General features: G+C 34.3%; 1 protein-coding gene across 1 annotated transcript in view; it reads left to right on the top strand.

Moving 5' to 3' along the window:
* The window catches only part of LOC115629433 (protein hu-li tai shao), a 92,320-nt gene extending 70,461 nt beyond the window's left edge, over positions 1-21,859 (top strand). Inside the window, exons 7-12 of the mRNA XM_030525891.1 lie at positions 4,749-4,859; positions 4,917-5,211; positions 5,275-5,367; positions 5,428-5,499; positions 20,399-20,466; positions 20,562-21,859. Of these exons, the coding sequence (XP_030381751.1) occupies positions 4,749-4,859; positions 4,917-5,211; positions 5,275-5,367; positions 5,428-5,499; positions 20,399-20,466; positions 20,562-20,675 (753 nt within the window). The 3' untranslated portion in view covers positions 20,676-21,859. The remainder of the gene's footprint in view (positions 1-4,748; positions 4,860-4,916; positions 5,212-5,274; positions 5,368-5,427; positions 5,500-20,398; positions 20,467-20,561) is intronic.
* The last annotated feature ends 338 nt before the right edge of the window (positions 21,860-22,197 follow it).

Genomic DNA, 22,197 nt, shown 5'->3' with positions numbered 1-22,197 from the left:
TCACAATTTGGCTTCATAAGTCGCCGAACGGATTTAAGCTTAAAAACGTCATCACCGTTCACAGAGTCACAAATCTGTTCGAAATCAGCAATCCACTTTTTGGCGTCATATGCATCGGAGCCAGGGTATAGGACAATGGCATGAACAATGTCACTGAATTCAACACTGGGTTTGCCAGAGCTCTGACGCAACTCCATAAGCGCACTCTTCAATTGGAACAATTCAATTTCAGCATTTATAACTGTTTTTTCAGCTTCAATTTCGAGAAGGCGATCGGCATTTTGATTTGATGTCGTTGAGGGCGTTGCCTCTACCAATTTGTTCTCCACAATTGTATTTTCATCCATTTCACTGTTTGCGCTTGAATTCAAGGTCGATGATGCGCTCTCGCTGTCGCCAAGAAATTTAATGGTTGTGTAGCCGTGTGCAATTGCCAATAGACGAAGTTGTCTCAATGTAGCACTTGGGTTAAATTCGACGTTATTCAAGTTGAGCCAAGCAATAATTTCGCCTTTGTTCATGTTACAATGTTAGGGACTAAACAATTTTTCCCGCAATTTCACAATTTTTGCCGCCTCTTCAATACAATACCAAGCGTCAAAGCAATTGGGTTGTCTCTTTCTCTCTCACGCAGTCATCACTCCAATTCAATGTTTGTGTGTGTATATGCGACGACTTATTCGGAAAAAATTCCGTAGTGTCGCGCACAACAATATCAAATTTTTCGGCACATAAACTTGCAGGCGCTTTTTGTTGGGGGCAATCCCACTTCTGAAGTTGTTATACCTCCAATAATTGATGAATATAAAGTCACGTGTTGCTCTTGCTTGTCTCTAACGCTGAATGTATTCTTAGTGATCATACTTCTTACATCGATAACTGAATTACGTTGGGGTGGACTAACTCCGATAACCATACGATTAATACCACAACAATACATTTAAATTTTTCATGCAGGCGTTATCCGCCTATATACATACATACATATATAAGTATGTATAAAATTTTTTAATTCAACACTAATTTGTGTCTTCAATTCCAAATATGATTGTTGTGAATGTAAAAGGTGTGTTTCTGCTTTTGTAAATCGCATGAATACACTCACAAAATAGGCTTAACTATAAATGACTCTTAGATGTGTTCAGAATACATTTGTAGTCTTGTTAGCTAACACTAAAATGGTAAGTCGCTGTAAATATGCGATCAGCTGAGATGCTAGAGATGGGCATGTGTCGGATGCTCTAGCACAGAGCATCAAAACTATCGATAGTTGAATCCGTCGATACAATCAATAATTCCATCGAAGTTTGAATGCAATTAACAGAAAATTTAAATAATAACATCTTATAATTTATTGAGATCAATTAGAACAAATCATATACAAACATACATATGTACATATGTACATCTGCCCGCAACGCGAAGCAGAATATGCGTAGGTCCGCTTTCGGTTTCTGCTTGACTATATTACGCAGTCGTTGCCTAGCGACGGTAACTGTAAACTTTTGGCATTTTGCCTTTGAAATTAACGAAAACGAAACAAACGCGAGCCAATGACTTGCAGTTGTTGTTGTTTTTCGTTTTAAAAATTACTTTTAAAAATGTTAAATAAATTTTAATTAATTAACATTTCTTGCTCTGTCAGTCCGCATATATAGATGTGTACATGTACATAGATGTGTACATATGTATGTGTGTACATTCACACATTAGTGTCTCACATTTTGCTTTGGCTATTTCAATCGTTTGCACGCAACTACACGAACAGCTGCTTGTATGCATGTGTGTGTGTATGTATACTTAGTTGTCCCCAACTGTTTGATATTTTGTATTGTTTGTTCTGCCTGTATGTTGATCGGTGCAGAAATGCAGAATTTTCAAACAAAGTTTGGAGCTCGTTTTCCCCCCATTGGAGTTCGAATTTTCCAAAATCCCTTATTAGTGGGCACCTTCACTATGATAGAATCCTTGAGCCCAAATTTCAGCTTTATAGCTCTTGCCGTTTAGGCTGTGCGCTGTTGACGCGGTTTCCTTTTGTGTCCCATTTTTTTTTACAGGAAAACTCCCATATTTCAGTCCCCAAAATTTCAAAAAACCAATACACAGTTTTTCTTGGAATTTTTCTGAGAGTATACAAACTAAGTTTGAAGTAAATCAGATGAAAATTGTAGATTTTTCATACAAAAGTTGGAGCCTGTTTTCCCCCTTTGGAGCTCGAATTTTCCAAAATCCTTTCTTAGTGGGCACCTACACTATGAAAGGATATTTGAGTCCAAATTTCCTAGCTTTTACCGTTTGGGCTGTACGTTGATCACCAATCAGTCAGTCAGGACAAACTGTTTTATATATGGGCATGTCTCTAGAAATGTCAACCGCAGCCAAAAAATTCAAAGTCTGTAAAAGTATGATGTTTTAACATATTTGTATAGAGAATCTATCAAATTTAACTAATGTAATCAAATTTTACATTTATTCATAACACATTTCGAAAAATTCAAATGCAAAGTCGAACAACTGCAAAAGTTAAGTTTTTAACACATCTGTTGCACGTTTTGTTTTGATTAATGTTCTTAATGAGAGACATTATGCATTCATATTTGCTCTATAAAATATTGGTTTATATTTAAGCAATATAAGAAAAATGTAAAAGGAACGATGCGATTGCCAATTATGGTAAATTTTTAACTTTGCTTTAAGGTATATTTGGATGTCGCGTGCGACATCGAAAAAGTACATTTGTTATCAGAGCGTCAAAGGTATTTGTACAAGGAGCGTTAAATATTAGCTGCAAACACAGTTTTTTATTTCAAATAATATTTTAAAAAATTTGCCGCAAAATAGTCAGTGCTTTGGTCGCAGAACCTATTTAAATACAAAATATCACTTTAAAAACGTATTTTTTTTTGTTTTAAACCTTTTATTCGAAATTAAAAGCTTGTACAGGGTGCGCCATCTTTTATGTCGGTATGTAGATATTGAATAACTTTGTCATTAGTGAACCGATTGACTTGAGAAGACCAGTGTTGAAAACCTCAGTTCAAGAAATTGTACAGAACCAAATTAAATTAAAATATCTCATACTTGAAAATCGGTTGTTTATTTTCAAGGATATTCAATGTTTGCATACCGACATAAAAGATGGCGCACCCTGTATGGGCATAATTTTAATATTTTCGAATGGAAGCTGCAGTCAATTCAAAAAAAATATATTTTGACAAGCTTGACTGACATAATTAAAGATATTGGATGCTTGTATATCGAATGGAATTTTTTTGCAAGTTCTCACGGGAAGGGAGCAGTTGATGGACTTGGTGCCGTAATTAAAAGAAAAGTGTGGCAAATAACCAAATCGAAAAACATTGTTTTAGAGGATGCTCTTTCGTTTTATCAATGTGCAGAAAACAACATTAATAGAACTAAAATATATTTTATGCCTTCTGCTGAAATTGAAAAGTTGTCCCTTTATTATAAGTTAAACGAAAAATGGAAGGAAGTGAAGAGTATACTAGGTATATCTCAGTTACATTCATTTATTTGCGATGGTCCTCAGGTAAAAGGAGCTAGGACTGCATATTCCATTAAAAAAAATATATATATGTGGCATAAGTAATGCTATTAAGTAAAGTTAAGTTAGTTTCTCTTATTCTTATATATGTAGATGAATACACATTTTTGTTTTTCTTTATTGAAGAAAATTTGTTATAATTTTTATTTTGGAAAACAAAAATATGTATATAACAATCATTTATAATCATCTTATGTATTTCTAATTCCTTTTCCTTCATCTTTTGTATTTCTAATTGCATAAAAAGTAAAAAAAAACACATAAAAAGTATGATGGAAGAAAATGTCGCGTGCGACAGTGATTAAAATTAAATAATAATTAAACTACATAATATTTTTGAATCAAATAAAAAGCATTATTAAGATACATCAATGCATAACATCTTAAAATTAGTCGCATTAAAATGTTCCTTCAGGTTTCGCTGAAATCGGTGTTTGAACTGTTCGCCGAGAAAGCGACTTCTATATATGTCGCGTGCGAATGCCTTGGTTTTTTTTTAATTATCTGGAAAACTAACCGATCCCCAAAATCCACCTTAGCACCAATAATAGAGCTAGTCAAGAGTTAAAACTTTCTCCTTTTGAGAAAACAAAATTATGTTTTGACATATTTTTTTTTTTTACTTAGAATGCGTACGAATGTCGCATTCGACATTAGAGACATGCCCATATATAGAGATGAATATGAATAATTTGTATTTAATTTAATTAAATAATTTAATTAATATAAATTTAAAATTAATTTAATTTTTTTTCTTTTTTCCTTTTTGGTGGGTACAGGGTATTTAAGAGTTGAGCTCGGTCGACTTTAGCATTCCTTTCTTGTTTTATTTTCTATAATTATTCTACACATATGTACAGAGTATTTTAAAGTCGCGACACCCGACTTTAGCTTTTCCACTTGTTTAAAATTATGTTAACAAAATTTGTTTTTAAATTTTTTCATTTTTTATGGAAGTGGTTAAGTAGGTACAAGGTATTTAAGTGTTGAACCCATCCGACACCTTCATTCCTTTCTTGTTTTTGTTCAATTTTATTACAATTTTAAATTTGTGTAATTTGCTACACATAGTGGTACATAATATTTTACACTTGTTTACATTATTTCTCGTTTGTATTTCATTGCGTCTTTACGGAATTACTCCCTGGTCTTCACATAAAAAATAAAAATAATACACAATCAGTGGGTTGCTGAAGGTTCTCCCACCCACTCAACGCCGGTTAAAATCGAAGATCCGTTGCAATTTGTTCCAGCTGGAACATCGACGAAGGAGTTTAAGCGAGTCCAACAACAGGTCAGCACAGTAACTTAACCTCTTAATATCTACAACATAATTATTGCACTCATTTAGATAAAGGACAACCGTCGCGCTGACAAAATATCTGCTGGGCCACAATCGCATATACTTGAGAGTGTGACATGGGATGAAGCTAACCGCATTAAAGATGCGACTGTCTCACAAGCTGGTGACCATGTGGTATTAATGGGTGCCGCTTCCAAAGGCATTATTCAGCGCGGCTTCCAACATAATGCAACCGTCTATAAAGCACCGTACGCTAAAAATCCATTTGACAATGTGACAGATGATGAGTTAAACGAGTATAAACGAACTGTAGAGCGCAAAAAAAAGAGCATTCATGGGGAATGTTAGTACAAAGGCTGTGATTTTAGCTCTTAATTGGTTCAATTTTAAGCTCTCTTTATTCCAGATACCGATACTGATTTTTCCGAATCTGAGCCAGTTAACTCATTGCAAGGAGCCATTCAACAAACGAAACATACACAAAGTGAGCCAGAGACCGGTAAGTAACGAGTGTATGCGATCAAATAAAAGCTAATATATTTCGTACTTGGGGCTTAAGAGCACCAAATTATACAAATACAAACACAGCAAGCGCCAATACCGAGCCAGGCAGAGGTTGTACTAAGCGATGGTATGTACTTACTGTATTTTTATAACCGTAAATTTATATATGCACTTAAATGTTTGTTTTTTCAATTATTGTCTAACACATAAATATGTGTTATGTGTAACTTATTTAATAATCGAAAACTTGTTCATCGCAATTGGTTTATATAATACAGTTTGCAAGTGCAAAGCAAATAGGCAAAACAATGTATAATATTGATATTACCGATATTTTAATATAGATATATATGTTTTGTATATAAAAATTTTGTCCCTTATGCTTTGTGATGTTTTGTCATACATATGTTTTTTATCAGATCTTAATCTGTATACCGTTACAATTAAAAAGAATACCAAGTCACGGATTTCATAGAAAGTTATTAATTGTGCATTTTATCCTTTTACATTTTAAGTGTGTGGCATATATTATATTCAGAAAAAAAAATTGAACTGTCAATCAGATTTATTTGAGACTTCTTAAAAGCCGTATCGTTGTGTTTTGGCGAACTTAAAATTAATAATAACTTAAAATGCTCTGCGGAAACGAGCTAAACACAGAAAATAAAATAAAAATCAGAATTATGGCTGATGGTAACATTAAAGTCAGTGTTATTGCTAAAGCAATAATCAAGAATCGGAGTAACGTCTTAAACTTTTTAAAATTTCCACAAAAAAAAGCTAAAAACCACTGGAAAGGGGTGTAAAAGACATATTCGAACTTTGGTAACCACCAAAGTGATGAGTTGCGCCCAAATCAGGGCAGAATTAAAGATGTCTGGGCTACACTTGCAACAAAGAAGGGAAATAGGACTTCAAGGTGCATAAACCAAAGCAATTGAACCGATAGAAAATGGTCCGTCTTGCTTTTTACGACAAATACAGTTTTTGCGACAGGGAATTCAAAATGTCAACTTCAGTGGCTTAAATCCATTTGTGGACCTTTGAGGCATCCTATCAGGCAAAGTAAGAAAACAATTTGACCCTTTACAAAATTGTCTGGGAATGGCCAAAAATTTACATAATGGCCTTCAAAAGTTCGTTATTCCATATCCTGAAGGTTGCAATTGTTTAAATAACAATAGGGAAATACTAAGTACATACTGTACTTTTAGTATGATGACTAAAACCATAAGTAAATTATATTCAAAATGTAAATAATAATTATAATTTGAGTTTATTTTCATTTGCACAAATATTGACTTTCTTTGAAAAATTTGTTTACCTTAATTTATTATTAAGTACTTGCTGAGATCGTTGCGCTCATACAGACAGGCGGACATAGCTATATCGACTTGTCTTGTCATCCTGATCAATAATATATATTATTGTGGGGTCTGCCACGTCTCCTTCTGTGTGTTACATACATTCGCACAAAACTAATATAGCCTTTTACCCTTTGGGTACAGGCTATAAAAAACAAGTAAAAATCCAACATGCAAGAGTTTCTAATAAACTTATAAAAACAAGTTACACAAATATCAAATGCAAAATTGTCGGTCTTAAAGTAAAGCTCATTCTACATTCTACTATGTACAGTTTTAAAAAACGCTGCATCGAATATTGATCGACATTATTAGGTACTGGCACCTTTTGATAGGTATTAATTTGTTCAAATAATATTGGAAATTTCCACAACAAATTTTCACCAGCACCAAAAAATTTTAACAAAAGTTATTATATAATTATTAGGCGAAGCGGTTTTTATTCGAATTCTTTTTACCATGATGAACAAATGGACGTCAAGGTTGCATAAATATAATTCGAATCGAGAAGGCTCAGCTCTCAAATACCATGTCAATACTGTCCACATTTCGAGAGCTATATTAACCAAACTTTGCGCACGCAATCTACATGTATACAATTATCTCCTTTTGTTTTATCCAAATCGGTCAATTCTAAAAATAGTTATTAGCGAAACAATTTCACTCCAGTATAAGAAACTGCAGCATCAAGTTCACTCTTGGTATTTTTACTTCTTTTGTGGTCGCATATAACTTAGTGCCGGTAGTTTGTCTGCGTACAGGGTCTTACATTGCACTGTGGTCCAGAAGCCCGTTTTTTCGGCATAAAGTCCAAAAAGAAGGTATCGTCTTCAAAATTGGCACATATAAAATGTATGCTATTAGAAATTAATAGAAAAAAATGTGGGTGGATTGGACCACTCCCACTCCTACCTCCTATACATCTCTATGACCCTGTGAGCATTTTCAGTGTCTTAAACTATGTATTTGTTTAATTTTTAATTATAATAGCAATACTAATATAATTTTATAAACGTATACATATTCAAGTCTTCCCCTCTCTCCTCACGCTATAGAATTTAGTCAATACTGTCCGCATTTTAAAAGCAATATAAACAAAACACACGTGGTACACGTAATCAATATACAATTATATACTTTACTTTAAAATTTCATCCAAATCGGTTAATTCTAAGAATAGTTATTAGCGAAACAATTTCAATCCAGTACTACTCCCACAAACTGCAGCATCAACTACGCTCGCCTTCTTTTTTTTGCTTCTGCTTTGGGCGCATATAACTCAATGCCAGGAGTTTGTCTGGGTATAGGGTATTTCACTGTTGGGCTTGCTCGACAGTACCGTTTTCAATCAAGGCTCAAAATTACCATCAATTTCATTCAGTCAAATTCAGTCATGTTAGAAGCATGCCAATTCGAGTGTTTTTATTAAATTTCTCTAGAGTTCGATTACAAGTTGGCATTAGCTTTTTAATATAACTGGCGAAGGCGCATACTTTTTCCGTAATTATATTCATTTACGATTTTTACTTAAATTTTCTGCAATATATACTGCTTAAATGCGTCTTCTGAAGCTTTGTTGCTGCCCCGAATGTCAATTTTTGCGTGCCAAAACGAGTTTTGCGGCAATAAACATGATTTTTTCGAAAATGGGCAAAAACGTGCAAAATGTGTTATTTTGAGATGAAGAACAACATTTATAAGTACAAGCTGTCGACCTTAGTTTTTGTCAGCAGGTGTCAATTCGTTTTTTATACTCCAAAAAACACAGGGGACGTATGTTAATTTTCTACGAACAACCATATAAATTGGACATTACACGTAAGTCAAAGCCTTGGACTACACATAAAAGTACTATATACAGTAGAAACTATATACTTTGGGCTTTCATTTTCCATTATTAACTTTTATTAATTGGTTTTAATTTATGATCGATTGTTAACTTAAAAGCTCACAAAAAGCTTTAGTGAACCTTTTAATTTTTATACTATGTACATGAAATGTACAAGAGTATATTAGGTTTGCGGGAGCTGAAAAATGTAACAGGCAGAAGGAGGCGTGGGAGATCCCAAAAAGTATATATATTCTTGATCAGCATGACGAGACGAGTCGATCTAGCCCTGTCTGTCTGCCTGTCCGTCTGTCCGTCCGTATGATCACCTAGATCTCAGAGACTATAAGAGATAGAGACACCAAATTTTGCACAAAGATGCCTTATGTGTGTATTCTATACGAGTTTTTATTTTTTTGATTTCCCCCCCCCCCCCCCCCCCCACTTCCCCCATTGGGGGTTTTCCCGATTTTCCATTCGTATAATCGCCTATATCGCGGAGACTATAAGACCTAGGAACACCAAATTTTAGTCCCAGGTGCCTTATGTGAATACGCAGAAAATGTATATTTTGGAATTTCCCTCCCTCCCCCCTCTACCCCGCGAATCGTAACTCCCGTAATTCTTGGAATTTCGAACTAAATTTTTGCAAATAGTTATGTGTCCGTATGCCAAGTTGCACTGTGATAGACCGATTTAACAAGAAGTTATAGCCATAAATATATAAATATAAATATACTAGCAGGTATTGCCCGTCTTAACCCGGCTCAATATAATGTTTCCAATTGTATTTATTTTGTGTGTGCATAACCTACCCATGTTTTCACCTTATAAGTTACCAGTAGGAAGGCATTTAAGGTATTTAAATGAACATTTTCTGTTCTTGACAAAAAATTGTTCAGTAGTCCGTTACATTTTTGTTCTTGCCAAACTATTTCTTTAAACGAACATGACCACTATAACTAATATTTTTTTCAACCTCCCCCCTTTGGAGTTAGAATTTTCCAAAAGCCTTTCTTAGTGTGCTCCTACACTATGATGGATACTATGAAAGGATACTTGAGTCCAAATTTCATCTTTTACCGTTTGGGCTGTGCGTTGATCACCAATTAGTCAGGACAAACTGTTTTATATATAGAGATAACGCAACGTTTTAAGATAGACTATGTGCAAAAAAGGGGAATAATTATAAGGGTATATCCTAATTTTAAATTCACATTTGAGTCAATACGGTCACGCACAAACTCGGAATATGAAACACGGCACTCGTGTCAATGCCGTGCAGCGATGAGCCACGATCAAAAAGCACTGACAATTCTCATCTCAATTTGCTAGAGTAAAACTTTCGATAGTTGAAGCCACCGATACCATCAAAATATCGAAGTTTGAATGCAATAAGCAGAATATTTAAATAATAAAATCTAATTATTTATTGAGATCGATAAGAACAAATCATATACATACATACATCTGCCCGCAATGCGAAGCAGAATATGCGTAGCTCCGTTATTCGGTTTCTGCTTTACTATCGCATACGCAGTCGTTGCTTAGCGACGGTAACTGTAAACTTTTGGCGTTTTGCCTTTGCAATTAACATTAAATGGTCAAAACGAAAGAAGATGAGCGAGCCAACAACTTGAAGTTGTTGTTGTTGTTTTGTATTTACATGCTTCATACATATACAGGCATAGATACATATGCTTGTACATATGTATGTATGCATGGGCACACATAGACACGAACTGTTCCCAACTATTTGATATTTGATATATGGCAAGTAAAACACATATTGCTATATTTTAATCGTTGAATGCCAATTTGTTGATATAGTTATGTTGATTACATTACCCAAATTTGAAATCGATCGGACAAAATTTATAACACAAACTATTCATTTTAAAAAGTGAATAAATATTAAAACCCCAATAATAAAATTAAATGCGATATATCGAAAATATCGATACTTGTGTTGATATATCGTAATACATGTCGAATACAAATACATCGAAAAACATCGTTTGAGAGTTGTTGATTATAATACTGTATTCGATTGTACACTGTACACATACATACATACAAATTTATTTGTATGTGTACTGTAACTGTAAACTTTTGGCATTTTGCGTATGTAATGAACAGGCGTAAATGATCAAAACGAAAGAAGATTTGCGAGCCAATAACTTGAAGTTGTTGTTGTTGTTTTAAAAATTTTGATTTGAAACCATAGAAAACTATTTTTTACAATTACAGTGTTCGATAGCCCACTGCATACTTGTACATACAAACCTATATATATATGTATATAGGAATGTATGAACGTACATACATACTTATTGATGTACATACATACATATGTACATGCTATACATACAGACGTATGTACGTATGTAATACATATGGTGCTGGCGTAATTCATAATGCGAAATTCTTTCTAAGGGGAGAAATGTCCCCCCTGCCCAACCTGTGTACGCCCTTGTAGTCCGTTGTCCTAAAAACCCCTTATGCCAAATGTACTAAACAAAGAAAAAATAGCATAAAAATGTTTATGTTATAATGTTAATAATTTTTAATTAATTAACATTTCTTGCCCTGTCAGTGCAAGACGAATGTACTTTTGTACATACATATGTATGTATGTATGTACATACATGTGTACAAATGAACATTCACACATTAGTGTCTCACATTTTGCTTTGGCTACTTCAACCGTTTACACGCAACTACACGAACAGCTGCTTGTATGTATGTATGTGTGTGTGTGTGTATGTATACTTAGTTGTCCCCAACTGTTAGATATTTTGTATTGTTTGTTCTACCTGCATTTGTAAAATGCATATTTTAAAAATCGTTAAATGCAAAGTTGTAATTTTAGTTACGTAGATTATATTACCCAAATTTGAAATCGATCTGACAAAATTTATAACACAAACTTTTCATTTGAAAAAATGAATAAATATTAAAACCCCAATAATTCAAGCTCCAACACAAATTTTGAAAAACCGAGTATGCAGTTTTGTTTGTATTCTTTTATAGATTATAAAACCTAAATTTAAAGTTGATCGATTCAAAAATGCAGAATTTTCGAACAAACTTTGGAGCTATTTTTCCCCCTTTTGGAGCTCGAATTTTCCAAAATCCCTTCTTAGTGCGCATCTACACCATGATAGGATACTTGAGCCCAAATTTCAGTTTCCTAGCTTTTACCGTTTGGGCTGTGGGGTGTTGATTGTGTTTCAATTTTTCCACGGAAAACCCCCCTTTTTTCAGGCCCCAGGAAAAATGGTGAAAAACCAAGTATACAGTTTTTCTTGTATTCTTTTTGAGAGTATACAAACTAAGTTTGAAGTTAATTGGATGAAAATTGTAGATTTTTCATACAAACGTTGGAGCCCGTTTTCCCCCCTTTGGCGTTCGAATTTTCCAAAACCGCTTCTTAGTGCTCACCTACACCACTGAAGACAACATGTGTCCAATTTTCAGCCTCTTAGCTCTTACCGTTTGGGCTGTGCGTTGATTGCACATAGCTTTTCGTTTACCGAATTTTCCACCGGAAAATCATTATTATTCAGGCCGCAGGAAAAATATTGAAAATCCAAGTATACAGTTTTTCTTGTATTCTTTGTGAGAATATACAAACTAATTTTGAAGTTAATCGGATAAAAATTGTAGATTTTTCATACAAAGGTTGGAGCTCGTTTTCCCCCCTTTGGAGCTCCGAAACCCCTTCTTAGTGCTCACTTTCACTATAAGAGGGATCTTGTGTCCAAATTTCAGCTTCCTAGCTCTTACCGTTTGGGCTGTGCGTTGATTGCCAATCAGTCAGTCAGGTCATCAGTCAGGACAAACTGTTTTATATTATAGAGATTTTCTGCACGTTGCTCATAGAGCAGCCGCGGGATGTGGTGATGTGCTGTTTGGTGGCTGCTAACATGCTTACAACAGGCTTAACTTGCTATGTAAAATGGGCAAGGATAAACCCTTACGTGAGTTCGTAACGATGAGAGGTAAAATCGACCAACATTTTGTGGAATGTTGTCTTAATGTGGTTAATTTGGAGTAATTATTTGAAACATAGGGCGGAGAAGAGAAAAGAAGAGAAGAAGAAGAGAAGAGAAGAAGATAAGAGAATAGAAGAGAATCGACAGAGAAGAGAAGAGAAGAGGAAGAGAATAGAAGATAAATAAGAGGGAAGAGAATGAGAAGAGAAGAGAAGATGAGAGAGAGAAGATAAGATATAGAGAAGAGGAGAAAGATAGAAATGAGAATCTAAGAGATATATAATATAAGAGAATAGAATATAATAGTAAGAAGATATTATAGAATATAATAGAATTAATATAATATTAATGATAGGATGAATAAGAAATATAATATAATATAATATAATATAATATAATATAATATAATATAATAATATAATTGATATTGACGGTCCTGCAGCTCCTGCTTCTGCGTTATTATTTATTACATACATTCGCTACTAGTACTATATCATTTACACTTTGGGTATAGGGTACCATTATATTTGTATGGAACAAGAGAGAACGCCCCAGTCGAGCAAGTCCGACAGTGAAATAGCCCTTACTCACTCCCTCAATACTGCACATATGTTTAGAATAATTATAGAAATTACAAAAATTAAGAAAATAAAAAAAAATGGATCGATTTTACTTCTCTTCAAAATCACGTAAAGGGTGTATAATTGAACATTTACATAGCAATTGCTTCTATGTGAATGTATGTACAAGGTGCGTTCCAAAGTAAACAGGACTTTTTGAATCTAGCGCCCCCTGGTGGCGCTATCTATATGTCGCCTGGTGCGTTAGAATCTGCTATCTTTATCGATTGTCCAGTGAGAATTTCTTGACATTTCATCGATTGGAAGTGCAGTTATTGCGTTTTAAGTGTCAGTATGTTTGTGTTATCGGTGTGAAAATAAAACCGAAACGTTTCAATTGATGGAACAGAGTGCACGAGTGGTTTCAACGTTTTCAAAGTAGTCGTGAGGACATAAATGACGATCAACATGTGGGCTAAGCAAAATTCGTGATCAACGAAAATTCCATCGAAATTGTGCGTGAATTCATCAAAAATCAGCCGAAATCATCATTGAAATCGATGGAAATGGAATTGAACATCTCCAAAACATCGAGTTATCGCATTTCGATCGAACATTTGGGCTTACGAAAGGTGTGTGCACGGTTTGTTCCGCACTAATTGACTGACGATCAAAAATTGCTCTCATCGATCGACGGTTGTGACCGATTATTTGACCAAAAATCACATTTTAACCATTAACCACTCGCCGTATTCACCTGATATGGTACCGTTCGACTTCCACCTTTTCGAAAAAATGCATTTGCTCATGAAAGGAAAGCGTTATGCAGACGGCATACTGGCATACTGGCGGCCATAACGGCCAACGAGCTAAAACACTCGTTCGACATGCTTTTGGATCGTGCAAAAAGCTGTATTGAAGCAGAAGGAGACTATTTTGAATAAAATAAATTGATTTTGCCGAAAAACCATTTGTTCTGTTTTTTTTTTAAGGTCCTGTTTACTTTGGAACTCACCTTGTATGTCTATGCGTGTCTAATCGTGTCTGTGTGAGCATGTTTGCAGTCAACCAAAGCACCAACATTAACAACAGTTGCGGGCAGTGCTTAGTCATCTATTATATTTATGGCTATAACTTCCAGATAAATCTGTCTATCATAATGAAACTTGGCAGACGGACACATAATCACTATCTGGGGGTATTTGCAAAATTGAGTTCGAAATTCCTAGAATTACGGGAGCTATGCGGTGGAGAGGGGGAGGGAGGTAAATTCCAAAATAAACATTTTCTGCGTATTCATAAAAGGCATCTTGGACTAAAATTTTGTGCTCCTAGGTCGAGATATAGGCGATTATATGAACGCTGTTTCCAAAAATCCCCCATAGGAGTGAAGAGGGGGGGGGGCTTTATTAAAAAAAAAAAAAAACTCTTAGTCCCTAAAATCCAAGTGTTCATTCGGACGGACAGACGGACATGGCTTTATCGACTCGACTTGTCATTCTGATCAAGAATATATATACTTTGTGGGTCTGCCACGTCTTCTCCCTGTTACATTCATTCGCACAAAACTAGTATACCTTATCACCCTTTGGGTATAGGGTATAAAAATAAAGTTTTTGCAATACAGAGATAATAAGCACAAGCCTACTAATGTGGAAAAATGGGAATGACACTACCATCATTTTACAATGTGTGTACACTCAGAAAGATTACCAAATAAACTGCATACTTGGTTATAAAAAGTTTTTCTTGTGGCCTGAATTATTGTTTTAACATTTCATCGGAAAGTGAAATCTGTAACAAAAAAATAAATCGTGACACCACAAAGTATTTTCAATAATTACTTTCCTTACAAATAATCTGTTTTTCTGTTCACTTTTCTTTGGTATATTATTAATTTCTTTATTTCTTTACTGCACCCACTTAGAAATTCAAGTTATACGATCTCAAGAAAATTATCATAAGCATACTAAAAAAAACAGAAGAGTTATCAATAATTCGGTGAAAGCGGGCTGGAACCTAACTCCGAAAAGCAAGTGTAATCGGTTTTTGTTCTGCAGCTCTGAAACTGCTGAAGATTTAGGACTTTCTATAAATAAAACCAAAAGTTCTCTTGCGCCTGTAATGGCAGCGGAGTCTCAAAACTTCAGACAGTGTGATTATGGTCAAGTGGCATTCTGCCGTCAGCCAGAAGTATGCAAAAATGTGCTCAAGGCCCTAGACAAATCTCAGTTTTTTTTAAATAAAAACTGTTATCAAATATTTAATTATTTTAATGCTCCGCCTACGACTAGCGAAGGAAGTTCCCTTTCATTGATCCCACAATACAATCCGCAGAAACAACGCCTGACAGGCAATTCGCCACCTTATCGCACACTCTCACATTTTGGGTTTAACTCGCCTCAGCAACTGCCTCGAGCCGAACATAAGCACCTTCCTTTGTTGACAATCGCTCCTGGTAAATTCGTCAACTATAAGCCTATGCCACGTTTCCTCTCTTATGAAGATATTTTTGCTACACCTCGCTATGAACAACTTTGTTGTTTCTGTTTCGAACATCTATTACGAGTCAAACCAGAGCAATCTCGAGATAAAATTCGCTGGGTCACATATTCAGATCATAATTATTATGATGAAAAGCATATCGAAAAATTCGATGTTAATATGATGCAGCCAACGCCTATAATAAAAATACCTCCTGAGCTGATCACAGAATCTGATGAACAAGTGAAAACGCAAACTGGCTCAGGCCTATTAAACTATGTAAATACCTTTTTAACCAAACTCGATGGTCTAAATTTCTCAGAAGATTCGGAAAATACAAAATATTTACCCAGTATACAAGCCTGTTCTAGCGATGGATCTAGCCTTATTGATTTAGCAAGTGCGACTGGTAGCTGGATCAGTGTACATCAGCTTAGTAGTGTATCAACCGATGCTGCCATTGCAACAGAAATTACAGAAGTATTGCACTTCGACAACTGGCTGGAGAAAAATGACGGTCAGTACAAAAAAAAGTATGACGACGCTACGTTAAGGTCGCAGGAACCCGTGAACCCTAAGAATTTTGTTACATTTGAAAAAGTTACAGCCGAGGAACAGAAACAGCCACGCCAACTTATGTCTCGTAACGAGCGCCATCGTCGTAAATCAGAATTTCATGAGCTATGGCAAGAGCATGTGCAGTACTTTAGCACCGCGATGCAAGACGAGTTTGGAGAACAGGCTGTCGACGATTTACAATCAACGTATCCTTCTGTGAAAATATCTATTGAAGAAATGGAGCATACATATAAACACGACGCAATGGACATTAACCCACTTCATAAACCTGAAAATCCTGTTTCTTTTAATATAGACTTTCAGAACATTACAACCGAAGAACTGCCCCATATTTTACAACAATTCGAATTTAGTTTAAATACTGCTGGGAAAAATCTTGAGAAGCTGGTTAAAACTACCAAAAGACTTCAAAATATTAACTTTAAAAGGATTCCTCATTTATCTGTTTATAATAAAACTCAACGTGACGACTTAGAAAATCACGACTTGGTTATATATGCTAACTCTAAAAATAAAAATAAATCTGCTTCTTGTTTGGCACGGGCTATTGGCTTGAATGAAATGGACAAAGCAATATTCTCCAGTAGGGTGATTGAACCTGCACAGAATCTTAGTCATAAAAGCTATTTAAAACAAATGGAAATATTTGAGATAAAAACGTTTGGAGCGCCTAAAAATTACAAAAGTGTATCTATGGTGCAGGGATATTCATTTGCTAACAAGTTAATCCCAGTCATGGGGGAAGAAAAAGAAGAGAATGTAAGATTTTTCACTCCACTGGAGAACGAAATACTTAAACGCATCGAGATCAATAAATTCTTGGAGAGGGAAGAAATTTTTAGCAAAATTTATCGTAGCATACGAAACAAGCTAGCTCCATCTCAATTACATTCGCTGGTTAAAGAAAAAACTTTTAAAACATGCAATTACATATGTAACGCGCCTTCTGAATTATCAGTGCCCCATATTGGATATTGGATAAGTCAAGAGAACAATGCAACATCCGCCATGCTTGAACGTACTATCTCTTCTACAAACTTACAATCACAAAGGAACTCTAAGCAGTTAGCAAAATTGATACCCAAACGGCGAAATTTTATACTAGAAAACATACGCAATGCAAGCAAACCTCGATTCCCAAAATACACGAGTAAGGATGCGTCTTTAAAAATGTCGGTCACTAGTCGATTCTACGAATATAGTGAATCCAATATTTGTACCTTTCAAACAAAGAAACTAGGCAGCAGTGCACGACTATGGATATCACTACCAACTTCCACAAGCGATGCTGACAATCGTTTCACTCTTAAACGAAAGCTACTTTCTTGTTCTTCCTCTGTTAAATCGCCTAGCTCTTCTACAATAAAAGGGCATTATATACAATCAACAACGGCAAAGCCCCCTATAATTACAGTACAAAACTCTTTATCTACAATTGAATTGGATCCAGAAGAAAAGAAAGAGCATACTATTTCAGGTGAGGCGACTGCGCCCAAAGATCAAACTAGTGTATCAAACAATTTTTCATGCCATGAAAAGTGGGGTCCTAAATTTAGTTGTACACATTTAAAAAAAACACGGTGGCCGGAAAGTAATAGAAACTATAGTGGCAGCTTAAGCAAATGCACATGTTGGAGAACCGAGGCTGATCCAAGTGATTCATCTAATAAGAAACAAAAAAAGAATTTTCTAGGATTAGCCGAACTCAATTATACTAGCTATTATCAACAGGAATTACTTATTCAAGAATCCAAATTAAATCCACTAAAGTTTTATGATGAAGCAAATGTCAAGATTTGTGAAATATGCTATGGAGATGTCCAGTTTATGTCCGTAAAACCAATCAATACGAGCGAGAGCATCAATATAACTAATAAATTGGCTTCAGGTACAAGGAATAAATCATTTTTAAATGCTGAACATAAAATAGATAGCATTACATTACAATCGGAAAGCAAATTGCACGATAAAACTTTATTTGTCAGCGATAGAACACAATGTCTAAACGAACATGTGGAGTAGGTAGCGACAAGCTGTGCAATAAATTATTATTCAGATGATACATATAATAAAAAAAAGTTGAATTGTATAAAATATTCTGTTGAGAATATGTTTGATAATTGTTTGGTAAATATTTTCGGGGTATGAAATAAATTTGTTGTTTATTACACATACAAAACCAAAACAGTATGGACTTTAATATATTGTCTAAATTTTTGAGTGTTTTATGTATGTACACAATCCAGCCTATTTATAGGTATTGTTAAATTTAATCCAATACGACCATTTAAAAATTTCGGTATTGTGTGGACCTGTACCGTATAATCTCCTATAATAAAAAATCAAGTACCTTTGCAATATTCAGCAAGTAGTTTAATACGTTGTAATATTCCTGTCTTGCATGTGTAGTTTTATGTTGTTGGGAAATATCGTTGATGGTTGCAATCTTCATTACAACAATAATTTTTGTGCTGCAGCGACAATCTTACGCACATATTTGAATCGCACTTATTCTTAATTCCAGCTAAAAATACTTTGAAGATTTTGCAATTATCTCAAAAATATGCATTTCTATTCGAGCCATCATGTTATTTCAAGGATTGTCGTCGGTATATTATAAATTTACAAGTTAACGTTATTCATAAAGTCGAAATTACACAAAAGCACACTTATCCCATGCTAAACACCCCTCCTAAAACATTTAAAGTGAATAACAAGATAGATCATACTACAACGATTGAAATAGCCGGCACCAACCATTTCGCACCATTTCGCACTCACTCACATTACGGCTTCAACTGCCCACTTAAATACTCTCCGTCAATCCCTCTTTATCCAATGACTCATGATATTGGGAAAAACGTAAAGAAACTAGTCAAAAGCGATGTTGCTTTTAACGACTCATTGGCTTTCGGTCATTCAAAACGCAACATATTTCGCAATTCGACGTATCTTAAGCCGAGGAAAAGTAAACTTCCATGTTCGTGTATATCTGAAATACATGTCAACATCGACCCATTCCGACATCAGAAGCAATGTAACAATAGTGCAGAAAGCCGTAAATTTTCCACAAACAACTACAACGCTGTGCCATTTACAAAAGTGTCATCTATATCACAGTGCCAATGTTCCTTTTTATTTGAGCTACAATATTTTTTGCCCGAAATGTATACAGTATCATTAGAAGCCACAACAAATAAGGCCTTAATACATCCGGTAGTATCAAATAATCAGATACCCGGCATCGACACTCGAAAGATGAAGGGTCATTGCGAAAGTACTACCACAGCTATGAACTCAACATCATTTGGGATAGTTTTACCAAGGAAAACGCAAACCTATAGAAGACTCAATAGTATAGAATGTACATCGGATACTTCATCGAAGAAACGGACTAAATCCAACCCTAAAGATATAACCATAAATATGTTTATAAAAGACTCAGAAAATAACGTAGAGCACCTTCTCTTAAAATATCGCAACAACCAGCTACCGAAACTAGTAAAGGCAACGCCCAAATTGTTTCTTGTATCGCAGCAACTCTGCCCCAGTCCACGCTTTAACTGAAATGGCCGAAGCCCTACCCGTCAAATCAAATTTTCATACAGAGGCAACTAAGATCGCCAATGCTTCAGTTGCCGCACTTGTTCAAGAGCATAATAACACGAGAGCCGAACAATCGTTCCAAGATCCTACAAATGACGTTTGATAAGCAAACAATTACAAAATTAACTTATTAATGTAGACAATTATTAAAATAAAATGCGTCATATTATATTTGTAGTCCTCGAGACCGTATCGTTTAGTTATCATCTAACAATTTAGAGACTATTGTGAAAAAAAAAACAAATTCATAAGTGCTCTGCTCCAATTCATTTAAAAAAAGTTTGATAATTAATTGTTCCTTCATAAATGTTTTTCAATCCAATACAAATGGATAACTTAATTTATTTTTATTAAATATTTTATATGCATGTTGGACGTCAAATTTAATATCCTAAGGTGCGTACACTATTATTGAATACGTATTGTTTGTAACTATTAACTTACTATACATAGTTCGATCTTGTTGTTTTTTGTATATTTACTCGTATATACCTATAAAATATATAAACATTTGTGTGCTTCCGTTGTATTAAATGTAATTGAATTTTTTATAAAAGAAATCGATTTTAATTAAATAATTTTTTTCCAATTCCTATCCCCTATTTAGGTGAGAATTTCCATAATGGTGATCATTCAGAGGCGCATTTGAGTACTTTTTCTCAGAGCAGTAAAGAGGTGAGCACTTGAACGACTTACCAAAGCAAATGTGCATATATTATATATCTATATATAATTATATATCTATTTTTTTTCTTTTACTTTTGGTAAAGTTGCAAGATATATCTACAGACGGATCCCCTAAAAAAGACAAGAAGAAGAAAAAAGGTTTGCGAACACCATCGTTTTTGAAAAAGAAAAAAGAGAAGAAAAAGACGGATGTCTAAAATACATAGCTCAACAGAGGAAAACACAGATCTGAGCTTATATTAATCGATAATTGAAAAATTAATCTAATCGACAGAAGGAAACATGCAAGAAAATAATGCACGAAATAAATATTGGGTGGCTTGCCTAAAGATAAGTTAAAACTTTTCGGCTACTTTTTGCAACTCATTTATTGAACAATATATTTATTTACATAATACACAACGCCGCAGTTAAATTAAAAAATGGGCTAATTTACATTTGTTTGAATAAATACTACGTAAAAGCATTACAACTAGAAAACGGATAAAGTAAAATATATTTTACTCGTAAAACACGGTCCTTCTTTGTTTAAGCATTTATGAAAATTTTAAAATTTAATATTATTGAAAACTACGTATGTGCTTATTTACTTTGAATATAGTACGGCATATAACGTGCAAATATGTTTAGAATTTATTCATGGCATTGTATTAGTTCTTTATACAATAATCAAACATTTTATATTTTTGTGTACGTACTCAGATGATATATGTGTAAAGTAATAAGTTAATAAATAAAACACTCAGTAAAACAGAATCGTCATAAAACATTTAAAAACAAAATTACAAATAAAACAAGTCTAAAAGTTATGTATGTATTCAAAATAATGTTCAAACATTCTTTTCCAAATATTTATATTTAAAGAAAAATGGGTTTGAATGATTTTGTTTGGTATTTATGTATTTTAAGAATTCCCCACCAATATTACCCTTCATATAGGTAAAATTAAATATTAAAAATCAATACAAGGAGTTATCTAAAAGAAAAACTGCCATAGTGTGTACAACTTGAATCACAATTGCCATTTTATAATTGAATGCAATTAAAACCCTACTTATACGGTCTCAGATAGAAAGAGCGCGAACTCAATTGTTTTGACTAAAATTGATACGTGCCCATAAATACCATCAGCCCTACAGATACAACATACAATATTGTTAAAGTCTTTAAAAAATATATAGTTAAAGAACGACTATTGCCTTTTTGAACCTTGGTTTTTAATTATTTCGATAAAAAAAAACAACCGATGTTGTGCCTTTTCTATCCGAGAACGATAATAGTATTTATATATACCCTATCCAGGCATCTCTTTTTATAATTATTGCCAGCCTTTTTGAGCCTTAAAAATAAAGTAATCTAAATGACGCGTTGCAAAACAAAAGCTCTGCCTTTTTTATTAATTAAAAATAATGTCAATTCTATGTTAAATGAAGAGAAAACCGGCCCATAAAACAAAAATACCCTGCCAATGCCGTGACCAAATAGAACGAAATGCTTTATGAGTTGCTGCCCCCACTCACGTACATGTCGGACTTTGCTCCCAGCGACAATTGCTTACTTCTACAAAGATTACAAAGGAATACAAAGGAAAGGAAACGTATGGTAGAGCGGTTTCAACTCTTATCTCTTACTCTGTACCCACTTCCCCAAAAAAGAAAAAAACTGAAAGACTATACATATAAACTATACAATCAATGCTTCCGTGAAGGAGCATTCCCG

The sequence above is a fragment of the Scaptodrosophila lebanonensis genome, unplaced genomic scaffold, assembly GCF_003285725.1.
Source record: "Scaptodrosophila lebanonensis strain 11010-0011.00,11010-0021.00 unplaced genomic scaffold, SlebRS2 tig00000147-arrow-arrow-pilon, whole genome shotgun sequence".
NCBI lineage: Eukaryota > Metazoa > Arthropoda > Insecta > Diptera > Drosophilidae > Scaptodrosophila > Scaptodrosophila lebanonensis.
This window is presented reverse-complemented; position numbering and strand designations above follow the sequence as displayed.